This window comes from Limanda limanda, chromosome 8 (genome assembly GCF_963576545.1).
Source record: "Limanda limanda chromosome 8, fLimLim1.1, whole genome shotgun sequence".
Lineage (NCBI taxonomy): Eukaryota > Metazoa > Chordata > Actinopteri > Pleuronectiformes > Pleuronectidae > Limanda > Limanda limanda.
The window spans coordinates 628,763-644,513 of record NC_083643.1 but is presented as its reverse complement, the minus strand read 5'-3'; the positions used below and the strand labels follow the sequence as shown (position 1 = coordinate 644,513).

The following is a 15,751-nucleotide window of genomic DNA, read 5'->3' as shown; positions in this document are numbered from 1 at the left end:
CACAGGGAACAACCAGAGAACACACAGGGAACAACCAGAGAGCACACAGGGAACAACCAGGGAACACAGGGAACAACCAGAGAACACAGGGAACAACCAGAGAACACAGGGAACAACCAGGGAACACAGGGAACAACCAGAGAACAACCAGGGAACAACCAGAGAACACAGGGAACAACCAGAGAACACACAGAGAGAACACAGGGAACAACCAGAGAACACAGGGAACAACCAGAGAACACAGGGAACAACCAGGGAACAACCAGGGAACACACAGGGAACACAGAGAGAGCACAGGGAACAACCAGGGAACACAGGGAACAACCAGAGAACAACCAGGGAACACAGGGAACATCCAGGGAACACAGAGAGAACACAGGGAACACAGAGAGAACACAGAGAGAACACAGGGAACAACCAGGGAACAACCAGAGAACACACAGGGAACAACCAGGGAACACAGGGAACAACCAGGGAACACAGAGAGAACACAGGGAACACAGAGAGGACGCACAGGGAACAACCAGAGAACACAGGGAACAACCAGAGAACACAGGGAACACAGAGAGAACACAGGGAACACAGAGAGAACACAGGGAACAACCAGGGAACAACCAGAGAACACAGGGAACAACCAGGGAACAACCAGGGAACACAGGGAACAACCAGAGAGCACAGGGAACAACCAGAGAACACAGGGAACAACCAGGGAACACAGGGAACACAGGGAACAACCAGGGAACACAGGGAACAACCAGGGAACAACCAGGGAACACAGGGAACAACCAGGGAACACAGGGAACAACCAGAGAACACAGGGAACAACCAGAGAACACAGGGAACAACCAGAGAACACACAGGGACCAACCAGAGAGCACACAGGGAACAACCAGAGAACACAGGGAACAACCAGAGAACACAGGGAACAACCAGGGAACACAGGGAACAACCAGAGAACACAGGGAACAACCAGGGAACACAGGGAACAACCAGAGAACACACAGGGAACAACCAGAGAGCACACAGGGAACAACCAGGGAACACAGGGAACAACCAGAGAACACAGGGAACAACCAGAGAACACAGGGTACAACCAGGGAACACAGGGAACAACCAGGGAACAGCCAGGGAACACAGGGAACAACCAGAGAACCCAGGGAACACACAGGGAACAACCAGAGAGCACACAGGGAACAACCAGAGAACACACAGGGAACAACCAGGGAACACAGGGAACAACCAGAGAGCACACAGAGAGAACACAGGGAACACAGGGAACAACCAGGGAACAACCAGGGAACAACCAGAGAACACAGGGAACAACCAGAGAACACACAGGGAACAACCAGAGAACACAGGGAACAACCAGAGAACACACAGGGAACAACCAGAGAACACAGGGAACAACCAGGGAACACAGGGAACAACCAGAGAACACAGGGAACAACCAGGGAACACAGGGAACAACCAGAGAACACAGGGAACAACCAGAGAACACACAGGGAACAACCAGAGAACACACAGGGAACAACCAGAGAACACAGGGAACAACCAGAGAACACACAGGGAACAACCAGAGAACACAGGGAACACAGAGAGAACACACAGGGAACACAGGGAACAACCAGAGAACACAGGGAACAACCAGGGAACAACCAGAGAACACAGGGAACAACCAGAGAACACATGGAACAACCAGAGAACACAGGGAACAACCAGGGAACACAGGGAACAACCACAGAACACAGGGAACAACCAGAGAACACAGGGAACAACCAGAGAACACAGGGAACAACCAGAGAACACAGGGAACAACCAGGGAACACAGGGAACAACCAGAGAACACAGGGAACAACCAGAGAACACAGGGAACAACCAGAGAACACAGGGAACAACCAGGGAACACAGGGAACAACCAGAGAACACAGGGAACAACCAGAGAACACAGGGAACAACCAGAGAACACAGGGAACAACCAGAGAACACAGGGAACAACCAGGGAACAACCAGAGAACACAGGGAACAACCAGAGAACACAGGGAACAACCAGGGAACACAGGGAACAACCAGAGAACACAGGGAACAACCAGAGAACACAGGGAACAACCAGAGAACACAGGGAACAACCAGAGAACACAGGGAACAACCAGGGAACACAGGGAACAACCAGAGAACACAGGGAACAACCAGAGAACACAGGGAACAACCAGAGAACACAGGGAACAACCAGGGAACACAGGGAACAACCAGAGAACACAGGGAACAACCAGAGAACACAGGGAACAACCAGAGAACACAGGGAACAACCAGGGAACACAGGGAACAACCAGAGAACACAGGGAACAACCAGAGAACACAGGGAACAACCAGAGAACACAGGGAACAACCAGAGAACACAGGGAACAACCAGGGAACAACCAGAGAACACAGGGAACAACCAGAGAACACAGGGAACAACCAGGGAACACAGGGAACAACCAGAGAACACAGGGAACAACCAGAGAACACAGGGAACAACCAGAGAACACAGGGAACAACCAGAGAACACAGGGAACAACCAGGGAACACAGGGAACAACCAGAGAACACAGGGAACAACCAGAGAACACAGGGAACAACCAGAGAACACAGGGAACAACCAGGGAACACAGGGAACAACCAGAGAACACAGGGAACAACCAGAGAACACAGGGAACACAGAAAAGAGAACTTGTAGAACAGAATTAGAAAACTTAGAGAACCGTGTAAACCTCAAACTCTTTTTAATCTGTAACTCTCACCTCACTGCCGAATCCTTGAGTCATTGATTAATCAAGTTGTCAATTCATCCATTTCCTGCTGCTCGTGTTTCATAATTCATACTTTGATTCAGGAGCTTCTGTTCCTGATGTCCTGCTGACTATGTGATACTGAACCTTCGGACCTGAACACTTTGAAACCTTCCTCCTCAGGCTCGTACCTGCCGGCCGGTTACGCCTTCTCGTACGGAGGGAAGGGGGGGGCGGGAGAGGAGGGAGAGAAACCCTCCAGGTCCAGTCCCACGGTGAAGCCGTCCGCCGAGGCCAAAGCTCTGGACCTGCTGCAGCAGCACGCCAGCCACTACAAGAGCAAGTCGCCGTCCGTCCAAGACAACAAGACGCCACACGAGCGAGAGCGAGACAGAGAGCGAGACAGAGAGCGAGACAGAGAGCGAGACAGAGAGAGAGACAGAGAGCGAGAGAGAGAGCGAGACAGAGAAGGCGACCGGCCGCGCTCTTCACCCTCCCAACGCATGCTGCCCTCGCACCATCACCATGGTTACCCTCTGCTGTCGGGACAGTACGACCTGTCCTACGCCTCAGGTGAGACTCACACAAACATTAAACTCAAATAAAGACACATTTTCTTTTTGACTCCACAAACCCTGGGTCCTCCGTTTCCCATAATGCATCTGTACAGTGGGATCTCGACGTCTCTCAAACTCAAACTTCAGAGCGTTATTCTTAAGGTCTTAAAAACACGATGTTTGTGATCATGTGACGACACATCTGTGCGTCTCTCTCTCTCTCAGGTCTCTCGTCCTCTGCCATCGTCGCCAGTCAGCAGGCGTCCGCCCCGTCCATGTACCCCCCCGCACGGAGGTGAGAGCGGTAAGAGACTCTCCACGTTCCCACACTCTATCTCTACAGTCCTCAGCCTGTCTGGATTCCTGTCGTGTTGCAGTCTCTACTGCCCTCTAGTGGTCGGACCTGCAGTGGACAGTTTACATCAGTGGGGGTTAGGGTTAGTGGCTGTGAATGGAGAGAATAAGAGATTGAGTTGAGCAATAAAAAGATATTTGAAGAAAAATGGAAAAAAAAAACAATGCTCAACACCCCAGAGACATAAACTTATTGAAAGTTTCTGTCTGAAATAATAAATAATTTTATGTATTTAAGTGGAGATTATTTTGGTTGTTGTTGGTATTTAGATGTGATGATGATATTTATTTTTACTTCTGTATTTAGTTGCATTGCTTTAAATTAAATATAATTTAGCATTATGCCCACTAGCCCTTCGGCTCCACCTGCTGGTCGTGTCTGTGTATTGATCCTTTTCACCAATAATGTCCTCTCACCTTCAACAGGCACACCTGATTGGCTGACCTCCCCCCTGCCCGGAGTCATGTGACTGGATCACATGAGGAAACGCATCAGTTCAATGGTGTTAGTGTTGGTTTGTTTCTCTGGCTGGACGTCCAGCCGTGGCTCCGCCCCTCACTGGACTGGACCAGCGGGTCTACTGGTCCTGCTGGTTTCAGACGGTGTGACTGGTGCTCGGGCAGCAGAGGGTTGGACTCACAGACAGAGGACAGAGTGGACGCAGTGGGGTGGAGACACATGGTGCGGCAGGTCGTTCGGGACGTACAGAGGAGCAGGTGATCACGCTAAGGAGGCGGGGTCTCACAGTTCTGGGCGGAGTTCAGAGTCTCGATGGCGTCCTGCGTGAGCCGAGCCTTCGAGTCGTCGCCCAGGTTTTTATTAACCTCCTCATATTTCTGACCCTCGGTCTTTATCTGCGTGACCTCTGACCTCTCAGCTCGTGGACCCCACAGGCCGTGGCCACACCCACATGACGTGGCCACACCTTCATCTGGAAGTGTCTCCACCTCCCTGGAAAATTAAAAAACAAAACAAAAAAACACTGTGGATGGAGGAGGACGGACCAATCAGAGGGCAGCGTTTGGACTGAAGCTGCAGCCTCAGACTGACGGGGAGTTGCCCCCCCCCTCCTCAGTGTGTAGCTGTACTGTACTCTGTGTGTGTGTGCGTGTGTGTGAGTGTGTGTGTGTAAATACTGTACAGAGGAATTATTTTAAAGAGCCTGTTGATGCTGTTTCCTACTCTTCTGTTCGTCTGTATCCTCTGTTTTTCTACTGTTGTTGATCTGATATTAAACCTGTAGCTGGTGGAACCGCTCGACCTCTCGACCTCATTCATTGGTTCCTGAAAACAAACAATGATCTGAGTTTTCAATTGCGTGAATTTGTGTTTTTAAAGATTTAAGTTTTGCAACGACCAAACATCTGGAACCTGCTGAAAGTGACTGGAGGTAAAAAGTGTGATGTCATCAGTCTGAAGACACATCTCATCCAAGTGGAGGAAAAGCTGAACATTCAAATATGTATAAGGAGTTGGAAAAATGAAAATGACCACGTGAGCAACGAGTTGAACGTTTTGATGTTTGAATCCAACTCAACTTCCAGAAGAAGACAAATAGTGAACAAACAAGTGTCAGAGACTGAGGCCACAACTTTATCACATCTCCTCAAAACCACTGACATCACAGACACGGGTAGAGTGTAAGGGTCATACTTCAACTTTATTTATATAATATTTCAACCTAATTCCCGCAATATTTACTTTTTATTCTTGTCATATGTTATTTTTGTTACTTTATGAGCTCTTTCTAGAAATCTCAGATTTTATTTCCTCCCTGAAAGTGTGTAGGATTTAGTGACATCTAGTGGTGAAAGTGCTTGTTGCAGCTGAGTAGCTCCCCCTCCAATCATGAAGGAGAACCTGTGGCAGCTTCAGTTGTCATAGAAACTCAAAAGGTTTAGTTTGTCCAGGTTGTACTACTGAAAGAAGAGAGGACCCGCTCCTGATGTGAATATAGAGTATTTAGATATAAAGTATTTAGATATAAAGGCTCATTCTAAAGTAAAGTTCTCCTGCTGCATCTCCTCAGAGCATGTAGTGTGGATGATCCACCACAAGGCGGCGCTGCAGTGCTGCTGAATTAGAGGATCACTTCTCTCACTGAGCTTCAGTCTCTTCATGTTAAAGGGATAGTTCGCCTCAAATGAACTTTCCCTCATGTCTCCTCAGCACCATGAGGGGGGGGGGGGGCAAAGTGTTTGAATTCATAGAACAGAAAAGAAACTCATCATCCATCCTGCTCCTGTGATGTCATCGAGTGTCCACAAGCCCTCCTCCTAGTTACTGCTTCAGTATCTGAAGAACCAGAACTAACCATCAGGACCAGAACTCACCAGAACTAACCATCAGGACCATCACTAACCAGGACTAACCATCAGGACCAGAACTCACCAGAACTAACCATCAGGACCATCACTAACCAGAACTAACCATCAGGACCAGAACTCACCAGAACTAACCATCAGGACCATCACTAACCAGGACTAACCATCAGGACCAGAACTCACCAGAACTAACCATCAGGACCATCACTAACCAGGACTAAACATCAGGACCAGAACTCACCAGAACTAACCATCAGGACCATCATTAACCATGACTAACCATCAGAACCAGAACTAACCATCAGGACCAGAACTAACCATCAGGACCATCACTAACCAGAACTAACCATCAGGATCAGAACCATCACTAGCCATAAACTGTCAAATAAAGATCTGTTTTATTGCAGTGAAAACATTTTGTAATTTCTTGAAACTTCTAAAAATATTAAAATGTTTTTTTTTCTTACATGTGAGATTTTCATCTCTGAAATCAGACTCAGACACAACACGAAACTTTCTAGTCGCATTAGGGTTTTACTTTGAAGGCCACTTCCGGTTTCCGCTCCACTGTGTCGGTGAAATAATGTGAACTTCACTCTGCGGCTCCAGAACTGACGACAGCGTCACACCGAGCGGACCTGATAGAAGACTGCAGGACCCAGGTGAGTGTGTGTGTGTCTGTGTGTGAGAGAGAGAGTGTGTGTGTGAGAGGTAGAGTGTGTGTGTGTGTGTGTGAGGGAGAGAGAGAGAGTGTGTGTGTGTCTGTGTGAGGGAGAGAGTGTGTGTGTGTGGGTGCGTGTGTGTGAGGGAGAGATGGAGAGAGAGAGTGTGTGTGTATCTGTGTGAGGGAGAGAGTGTGTGTGTGTTTGCGAGAGAGGGTGTGTGTGTGTGTGTGTGTGAGAGAGAGAGTGTGTGTGAGGGAGAGAGTGTGTGTGTGTTTGCGAGAGAGGGTGTGTGTGTGTGTGTGTGAGAGAGAGAGTGTGTGTGTGTGTGAGGGAGAGAGTGTGTGAGGGAGAGAGAGGGTGTGTGTGTGTGTGAGGGAGAAAGTGTGTGTGTGTGAGGGAGAGAGAGGGTGTGTGTGTGTGTGTGAGGGAGAGAGTGTGTGTGTGTGTGTGTGTGAGGGAGAGAGAGAGAGAGTGTGTGTGTGTCTGTGTGAGGGAGAGAGTGTGTGTGTGTGTGTGATGATGATAGTGGTAGTAATGGTATTTGCATGAGTAGTATTGGTATTAGCACTGTTGTACTACTTCAGTATAATATAGTAATAGTAGCATTAATTATCAGTAGAGGAAAGAATTTACTGCAGTACTGAGGTACTTCATATTACTTCTTACTTTTACTGCCGGACATTTAACTGAGATATAAAACCTAAATCATGATCTATACATGTAATATACATACAGTAATAGTAATAAATACATCTACTGCACTTTTACTGTAATGTATTTTAACTGAAGCGAACCCAGTACTAAACGTGTCTACTCTGCTACTGTACTAGTTTACAGTAGATGCTGCTCGTACAAAGACAGTAACTAAGTACATTTATTGGATTACTGTACCTTAAGGTGAAATCTGTAACTTTACTTCAACAACTCATTAAAATCATCGGACGTGTTTTATCCGAGTTTATATTTTCAAACCCGACAGAAATCTGTAGTTTTAATCAAGGTAAAGCTGCGTTCTGTTCAGTGGCCTGTTGGTGGCGTCATATCCTCAAAGTCAAAGTGACTCTTTATCCAATGAGGGAAACAAGATGGACGACGTGAAGCTGTCCCGCTGTCGCCCCCTGGTGGCCGATGAAGCTTCTCATCCTGCTCAGCACCATCTTGAATTTTCGAAACCACAAGTAACCATATTTGAAAGAGCGGGGGTGGAGCCTGACTGAAAGCTCAAGGACACGCCCACCTCCTCCCATTGGACCATGCTAGCTGTTCATCACACTGTTGTAACCCCCCCCCCCCCCCAACACATCCGGTGCTTTATGGTCTGTTTGATTCTAAATGATCATTATTCACAGGATGAACTTCAGCTGTTTGAAGACGACTTGAAACTAGAGACGGAGTCGTTGGATCAGTTGCTAGGCAACAGCTACTGTGACGCTAATGTTGTCGTGACGATGCCACAGAGGCGGATATTTAACGAGCTAGCACGCAAGTAACGTAAATACATGACGATGCAAAGACATAATGACCGGGGGGGAAATGAGCAGTTGAATATCAACATTTATTTTCCTTCTTCTGACAAACGGCAGAGACTTCTCACCTCAAGAGGGCGCTCATCCGAAGGTCGCATTAACACGAAGGCCACAGCTGCTGTGTTATTGTTGTGATAGAGAGCGCCCCCTGGTGGCAGAAGGTTCCACACTGTTCCTCAGCTGTGTGTGTGTGTGTGAGTGTGTGTGTCCCTGAGGCGTCTCCTGATTTAATCAGTGAGCTGAGATTCTGGGCGCCATGGAAACCAGGAGGACGGGAGCATATGTGTGGGAGGATCATGCCTGTCGCCATGGCAACTGGGCTTCATTCCTCTCACATGTCTGCGCAGGCGGAACCTGCAGACGCAGCTTTGAGTTTCACATCAGACGGATGAAATGTTTCTAATATAATAATCATAACATGTTATAAATCATCAAATGATGAAGATGCTAAAAATAGAACAGACGTCCGCCTCCCTCTGGACATTGATCCAATCACAGGACAGATCTCAGGTCACATGATGACGTCTGTTTTTACTTTCATCTCGACGTCGACATTCAGTCGAGGAGCAAAACAAGTCACTTCTTCAGACCGTTGCCGTGGTAACAGAAGACAGGGCGTCCTCACTACCTCCAGTATCTCCAACACAAGTACTACACTAATACCAGTACTACACTTATACTACACTAATACCAGTACTACACTAATACCAGTACTTCACTAATACCAGTACTGCACTAATACCAGTACTACACTAATACCAGTACTACGCTAATACCAGCACTACACTAATACCAGTACTTCACTAATACCAGTACAACACTAATACCAGTACTTCACTAATACAAGTACTACACTAATACTAGTACTACACTAATACCAGTACTACACAAATACCAGTACTACACTAATACCAGTACTACACTAATACCAGTACTGCACTAATACCAGTACTACACTAATACCAGTACTACGCTAATACCAGCACTACACTAATACCAGTACTTCACTAATACCAGTACAACACTAATACCAGTACTTCACTAATACAAGTACTACACTAATACTAGTACTACACTAATACCAGTACTACACGAATACCAGTACTACACTAATACCAGTACTACACTAATACCAGTACTACACTAATACCAGTACTACACTAATACCAGTACAACACTAATACCAGTACTTCACTAATACAAGTACTACACTAATACCAGTACTACACTAATACCAGTACTACACTAATACCAGTACAACACTAATACCAGTACTGCACTAATACCAGTACTGCACTAATACCAGTACTACACTAATACCAGTACTGCACTAATACCAGTACTACACTAATACCAGTACAACACTAATACCAGTACTACACTAATACCAGTACAACACTAATACCAGTACTGCACTAATACCAGTACTGCACTAATACCAGTACTACACTAATACCAGTACTACACTAATACCAGTACTACACTAATACCAGTACTACACTAATACCAGTACTACACTAATACCAGTACTGCACTAATACCAGTACTACACTAATACCAGTACTACACTAATACCAGTACTACACTAATACCAGTACTACACTAATACCAGTACTACACTAATACCAGTACTACACTAATACCAGTACTACACTAATACCAGTACAACACTAATACCAGTACTGCACTAATACCAGTACTACACTAATACCAGTACTACACTAATACCAGTACTACACTAATACCAGTACAACACTAATACCAGTACTTCACTAATACCAGTACTACACTAATACCAGTACTACACTCATATCAGTACTACACTAATACCAGTACTACACTAATACCAGTACTACACTAATACCAGTACTACACTAATACCAGTACTTCACTAATACCAGTACAACACTAATACCAGTACTACACTAATACCAGTACAACACTAATACCAGTACTGCACTAATACCAGTACTGCATTAATACCAGTACTACACTAATACCAGTACTACACTAATACCAGTACTACACTAATACCAGTACTACACTAATACCAGTACTACACTAATACCAGTACTGCACTAATACCAGTACTGCACTAATACCAGTACTACACTAATACCAGTACTACACTAATACCAGTACTACACTAATACCAGTACTACACTAATACCAGTACTACACTAATACCAGTACTACACTAATACCAGTACAACACTAATACCAGTACTGCACTAATACCAGTACTACACTAATACCAGTACAACACTAATACCAGTACTACACTAATACCAGTACTTCACTAATACAAGTACTACACTAATACCAGTACTACACTAATACCAGTACTACACTAATACCAGTACTACACTAATACCAGTACTGCACTAATACCAGTACTTCACTAATACCAGTACTACACTAATACCAGTACTACACTAATACCAGTACTACACTAATACCAGTACTACACTAATACCAGTACTACACTAATACTAGTACTACAGCTACACACGTACAGTGGGACAGTTTTCACTTCTCCAGAAACAACCTCACACTAGAGACCAGACTCACAGTTTTAAATCTAGAAACTCCCAGTACTACACACTCTAGTATCTAGTACTCATTCTAGTACACTTAAGTATTAAATCTAGTATTTATTGTAGTAGCACACACAGTATTTAGCAGGTGTCTCCGCCTCCATGACTCGACTCGACTGGCTGATGGAATGAACCATTACATTGTTTTAGGGGTGACAGGTTTGTTTCTTCTCATTGTTTCTTCAGGCCGATGATGATGATGATGTCGGAAAACTTGGATCCGAGCGAAGACGTCCTCCCCCCCCATGAGCTGGAGCCCCCCAGGGACGAGGACGGACACTGCCCCCTGCCCTTCAGGTGAGCTACTGCATCTTTGAGGTTAACCAATCCCACTGAGGCGATTCGTCTGTGTTGAGTTTTAAAAAGGAAACGTAGAAAAATAAATAAATAAAAACAACCGAAGTTACTGTTTTATCCTGACTGTGTGTTGTGTAGCAGTTGTTTAGATTGTTGTGTTTTTTCAGTATTTTCTTATATAAAGTTCAGACGTTAAAATCCTCATCTGAAAAGTTATTTATTTTGTTGTTTTCACCAGAGACAGGTCAACACATCCCACCTCCTCCTAATCAGCTGCTCATTACTCTGTGTGTGTGTGTGTGTGTGTGTGTGTGTGTGTGTGTGTGTGTGTGTGTGTGTGTGTGTGTGTGTGTGTGTGTGTGTGTGTCTCTGGCAGCAGATGAAAGGACACGTGCAGCAGAGACAATACATAAAGAGGGAAAAGCCTCAGTGTCTCTCTCTGCTCTGTTATTCCTGTCACGTACAAAACAAGTTGGAGGATCAGAGGCTGTGTGTGTGTGTTTGTGTGTGTGTGTGTGTGTGTGTGTGTGTGTGTGTGTGTGTGTGTGTGTGTGTGTGTGTGTGTGTGTGTGTCTGAGTGAGTGTGTGTCTGCAGCATGTGCATTCAGCTCACGTTTCCAAGCAGCAGAGCTCAGAGAGAGAGGCTGATGAGAAGGACAACGTGTGTATGTGTGTGTTTAAAGCCTTAATTCATGTTTCCTGACAGAGAATTGTGACATGCACAGGCACACACACAGACACACACAGACACACACACAGAGGCACACACACAGACACACACAGACACAGAGTCCATGGACGGAGACATGGAGTTTTACTATTTGTGAAATCATCATGTTGTGATTGTGTCTCAGTTCAAATCTCTTTGAGTGCATCGTGTGTTCCCGTGTTTCAACAGGAAGTGATAAATCTCCTGCTGGTGAAACAACGCTCAGACATCTGAGTGTGAAAAGATGGACGCGGTCATTAGACGCCATCTTGGATACGTAGCGGAAAGGGACGGAACAAAACTGTAATTTTAAACTTGTGAAGTTGTTTGTTAGCTCGGTCGCTAACGGGACAATATGTTCACATGGTTTATTAATGATGCGTCTGTCACGACATCCGACATGAACATACTCAAACCACTTAAAACAATACTTTCATTAAAATTTATAGACTGACATTTGTAGAGTAGTGTAGCAGTGGAGCGAATTTATTTGAACAAAATGTATTTGTAAAACATTTGTTTGATTTCACCCTCAACTCTAACTCACCAGAGTTTACTCATGTGTGAACGCAGCTTGTTTCTCTGCTCCACTTTCCCTATTCACACTGCATAATTAGTCCTTTATTGTGTGTGTGTGTGTGTGTGTGTGTGTGTGTGTGTGTGTGTGTGTGTGTGTGTGTGTGTGTGTGTGTGTCCCCCTCTTGTAGACAATCCCTCCTTTCACACACTCCCTGAGCTCCATGATGCAGTGAACCAAACTGAGTCAGTGTCTGTGGGAACAAACATCATCTATAACTTCACAAGTTTGTGTCGGGGCAACTTAAATATTATTAGTGACAGAGAAGAAAAGTTAGTTATATCGTTCTGATTCAAAAAATAAACTTATAGTCACTGATCATCTTTATATACAGTCACTGATGAGCTTTATGTAAACAGATAACTAAAGGCTCCTTTATACTTCTCCGTTTAAGAAAAAACGGACAGATAAGACCGCCCTATCCGTCGTGGAACGCCCTCTCCGAGCGCCTCGGAGAGCTTTTCGTACACCTCTGATTTTTCTAACTGTCCGTGTATATTTCGGAGAGCCCACGGACAGCCCTTGCCTGTGATTGGTCCGCGAACGACATCATTTCCCTACGACGTCATTTCCGGATTTCACATTTTCCGGACCTCAAACTTCCTGCTTCACAATAAACACAAACACAACTACGATTCTACGATTAATGTGACGTGTGTGTTAAGCCAGCGGAGTTGTTATAACGAGCTTTCAAAACGGCGCTAGCAGGCTAGGCTAGCGGGCTAGGCTAGCCACCATGCTAACTGCGGTGCTAACAGTGCAAAAACCCGCCGTCACGACTTTAATTCCACTTCTATCATGACACTGTTTCTATAATACCGTCAGGTTAGAAGCAAACACTGGATAGTAGTAGTTAGTGTCGGGAGTCCCTGCTGACTGTGTGTGGAAGCTGGGGGGGGAGCTAGGTCCGGGTAGCTTCTAGCTACATGTAGCCTCAAGCAGATTCAAGCTGTGGAATCAGCAACACAGTTCGGAAACAAGACCGGGGAACCGCTGCGCTAAGAAACGATAACATCAGCATCTTGACCCGCTGGGTGTCACTTTATTTTATTTAGTTGCCATCGTAGCTACACTGTGTGTGAGGGAAGTGGGAGTAAGTAAATAAACAGCGTGGACTTCTTCTTATTACTCGTGAGGTAGGCTTCTCCAAGCTTGTCTTCCGTTGCGCCACCTACTGTTCTGGCGGTGAATTGTTTTCAACACGGAGAAGTAAAAATGAAAAAGTGTCCGTTCGTCCGTCCGTAACGGATTCGTAGAAACATAATGGAGCCTTAATACTGAGCTGCTGGTAAATCGTTCTGTATTTGTCGGCTGTTTTTATTTTTGCATGAACTTCATGTTGATTTGCCTTCTGCTCTCGTGACCCCATTTACATGAGTGTTCGTGTGTGTGTGTGTGTGTGTGTGTATGTATGTGTGTATACTTGATTTGTTAAACCAAATATCTCTAACCCTGTTAGAAGTGGATTTACACCTTGTTGCTGTCAATTGTCCAAAAGTTAATGAAAGTTTAAATGAACCTGTTACAACATTTAAACTTTTGATTAACAATTCAAAACTCAAACATTAGGTAGTGACTGTGAAGCTGCAGCTCCATGTGTGGTCACTTCCTGTCACATGACTCCTGATGACACCAACGTACAGCTGATGATGATGTCATGTGTTGTCATGTGATGTCATGTGATGTCATGTGATGTCATGTGTGGTCACTTCCTGTCATGTGATGTCATGTGATGTCATGTTTCCCACAGGCTGCAGCTGATCGATGACCTGACGTATGAAGACGTGAAGAAGTGCTACAGAGGATCAGTGAGTCCCACAGGTCACACACAGACACACACAGACACACACACACACACACACACACAGGTCACAGACAGGGTGACATGTGTGTGTGTGTTTGTGTGTGTGTGTGTTATAGACTATCAATCAATCAATCAATCAAGTTTTATTTGTATAGCCCACATTCACAAATAACAATTCGTCTCATGGGGACTACAACAAATCCAGGTTTAAGACAGAACAGTAAATCCATCAGAACGAGAGTGATTGACACTTTGGTCTCTAAGAATAATTTTGGAACAATAGAGGAAACTTTTTGTTTATATATCATTTTTAGTTCATTAAAAAATGTAATCATCTTTTAAAATCCAACACATCTGCTTTAGTTCACGTCTGTCCAACTAAAATTACTTCATTATCCTTCATTATTTATTATTATAGGATTATTCATTCATGAGCGTTATCTCTATGATATCTTGCTGTGAGTCTTTGTTCCTTCAGACAGGAAACAGGAAGTCAGCGTCTGGTTCTCAGAGAGCAGACGTGCAGGTGCACAGTTTGTTTCATGATGTAACTTCAGGATCTGAACTCAAACTTCTCAGGAAGAAGCTGCGAAGTTTGTTTCCAGCTGCGACTGAATCAGATCTTTTCTTTAAATTTGTGTTAAAAACCAGGAAAACTGTAAAAGCTGCTGGTCATAGTTTGTCATAGTTCAAGTGAGATGAAACCTCTTGAATGAAACAGCAGCAAGTTCAGAATTGATTCATTGATTCAGTGACTGCTCTGTAGTTTATTATTAAGAAGCAATAATTAGAAAATACTAGAAGCAGGCAGAAGTAATTTTCTACTTATTATTATTGTCAGTGTTGTTATTATTTTAATTCGGCTCAGCTCGGAGACGTCCTGTGTCGGTCAAACGCTGCTTCACCATGTCAACAAACCCATGAAGAAGAATACAACTCCCATCATTACATAACTATATTAATGTGCTTTAATTGGCCAGACCACAAATATGCTGCTTTCATTGTTTAAGCAAGAAAATCTCCTGAAGTTTGTGAGTGTTGGAAAAAATAAATCAATATTCTGTTAAAGTTGACGTGTTACTATTTTTATAGATGAACAAACTCAGTTAATAATAATAATGAAAACAATAACAAATGGTCCATTTTCTGGAGCTGCTCGGGCTGCTGGGAAAAATCAAACTGAATCATCTGCATAGAAGCTGATATTAGTTTTTATATCTGTGTAATGAAAACAGTAACGGCCCCAGGGGAGATCTCTGGTGCACACTTAATTAAGATGCTCAAATCCATTATTAATATCTGTTCCAATCATATCAGTGCTACATAGTGGGATACATGTTATTACACATGTTATTACACATGTTATTACACATGTTCTGACATGATTACAGAAACATAAATGATTGATTGTGTTTGTTTCCACAGACGGTCAGCAAATACAACTCTCAGTACCACAAACTGTTCCAGACGGTTCCTCACGAGGAGATCCTGATGAAAGGTCCACACTGTCTCCAGATCTCCAGGGAAACATTTTGATTCAAGATTCCGTCCAGCTTACTTGTCTTCTTCTTCT

At 44.5% G+C, this 15,751-nt stretch overlaps 2 protein-coding genes across 2 annotated transcripts in view; both read left to right on the top strand.

Moving 5' to 3' along the window:
* The window catches only part of znf609a (zinc finger protein 609a), a 31,362-nt gene extending 26,426 nt beyond the window's left edge, over positions 1-4,936 (top strand). Inside the window, exons 7-9 of the mRNA XM_061076848.1 lie at positions 2,951-3,340; positions 3,550-3,628; positions 4,105-4,936. Of these exons, the coding sequence (XP_060932831.1) occupies positions 2,951-3,340; positions 3,550-3,623 (464 nt within the window). The 3' untranslated portion in view covers positions 3,624-3,628; positions 4,105-4,936. The remainder of the gene's footprint in view (positions 1-2,950; positions 3,341-3,549; positions 3,629-4,104) is intronic.
* A 2,817-nt stretch (positions 4,937-7,753) lies between these two features.
* LOC133008962 (GRAM domain-containing protein 2A) overlaps positions 7,754-15,751 on the top strand; it is a 13,152-nt gene continuing 5,154 nt past the window's right edge. The window contains exons 1-5 of the mRNA XM_061076350.1: positions 7,754-7,846; positions 8,018-8,154; positions 10,978-11,088; positions 14,125-14,182; positions 15,604-15,676. Coding sequence (XP_060932333.1) covers positions 7,754-7,846; positions 8,018-8,154; positions 10,978-11,088; positions 14,125-14,182; positions 15,604-15,676 — 472 coding nt within the window. The remainder of the gene's footprint in view (positions 7,847-8,017; positions 8,155-10,977; positions 11,089-14,124; positions 14,183-15,603; positions 15,677-15,751) is intronic.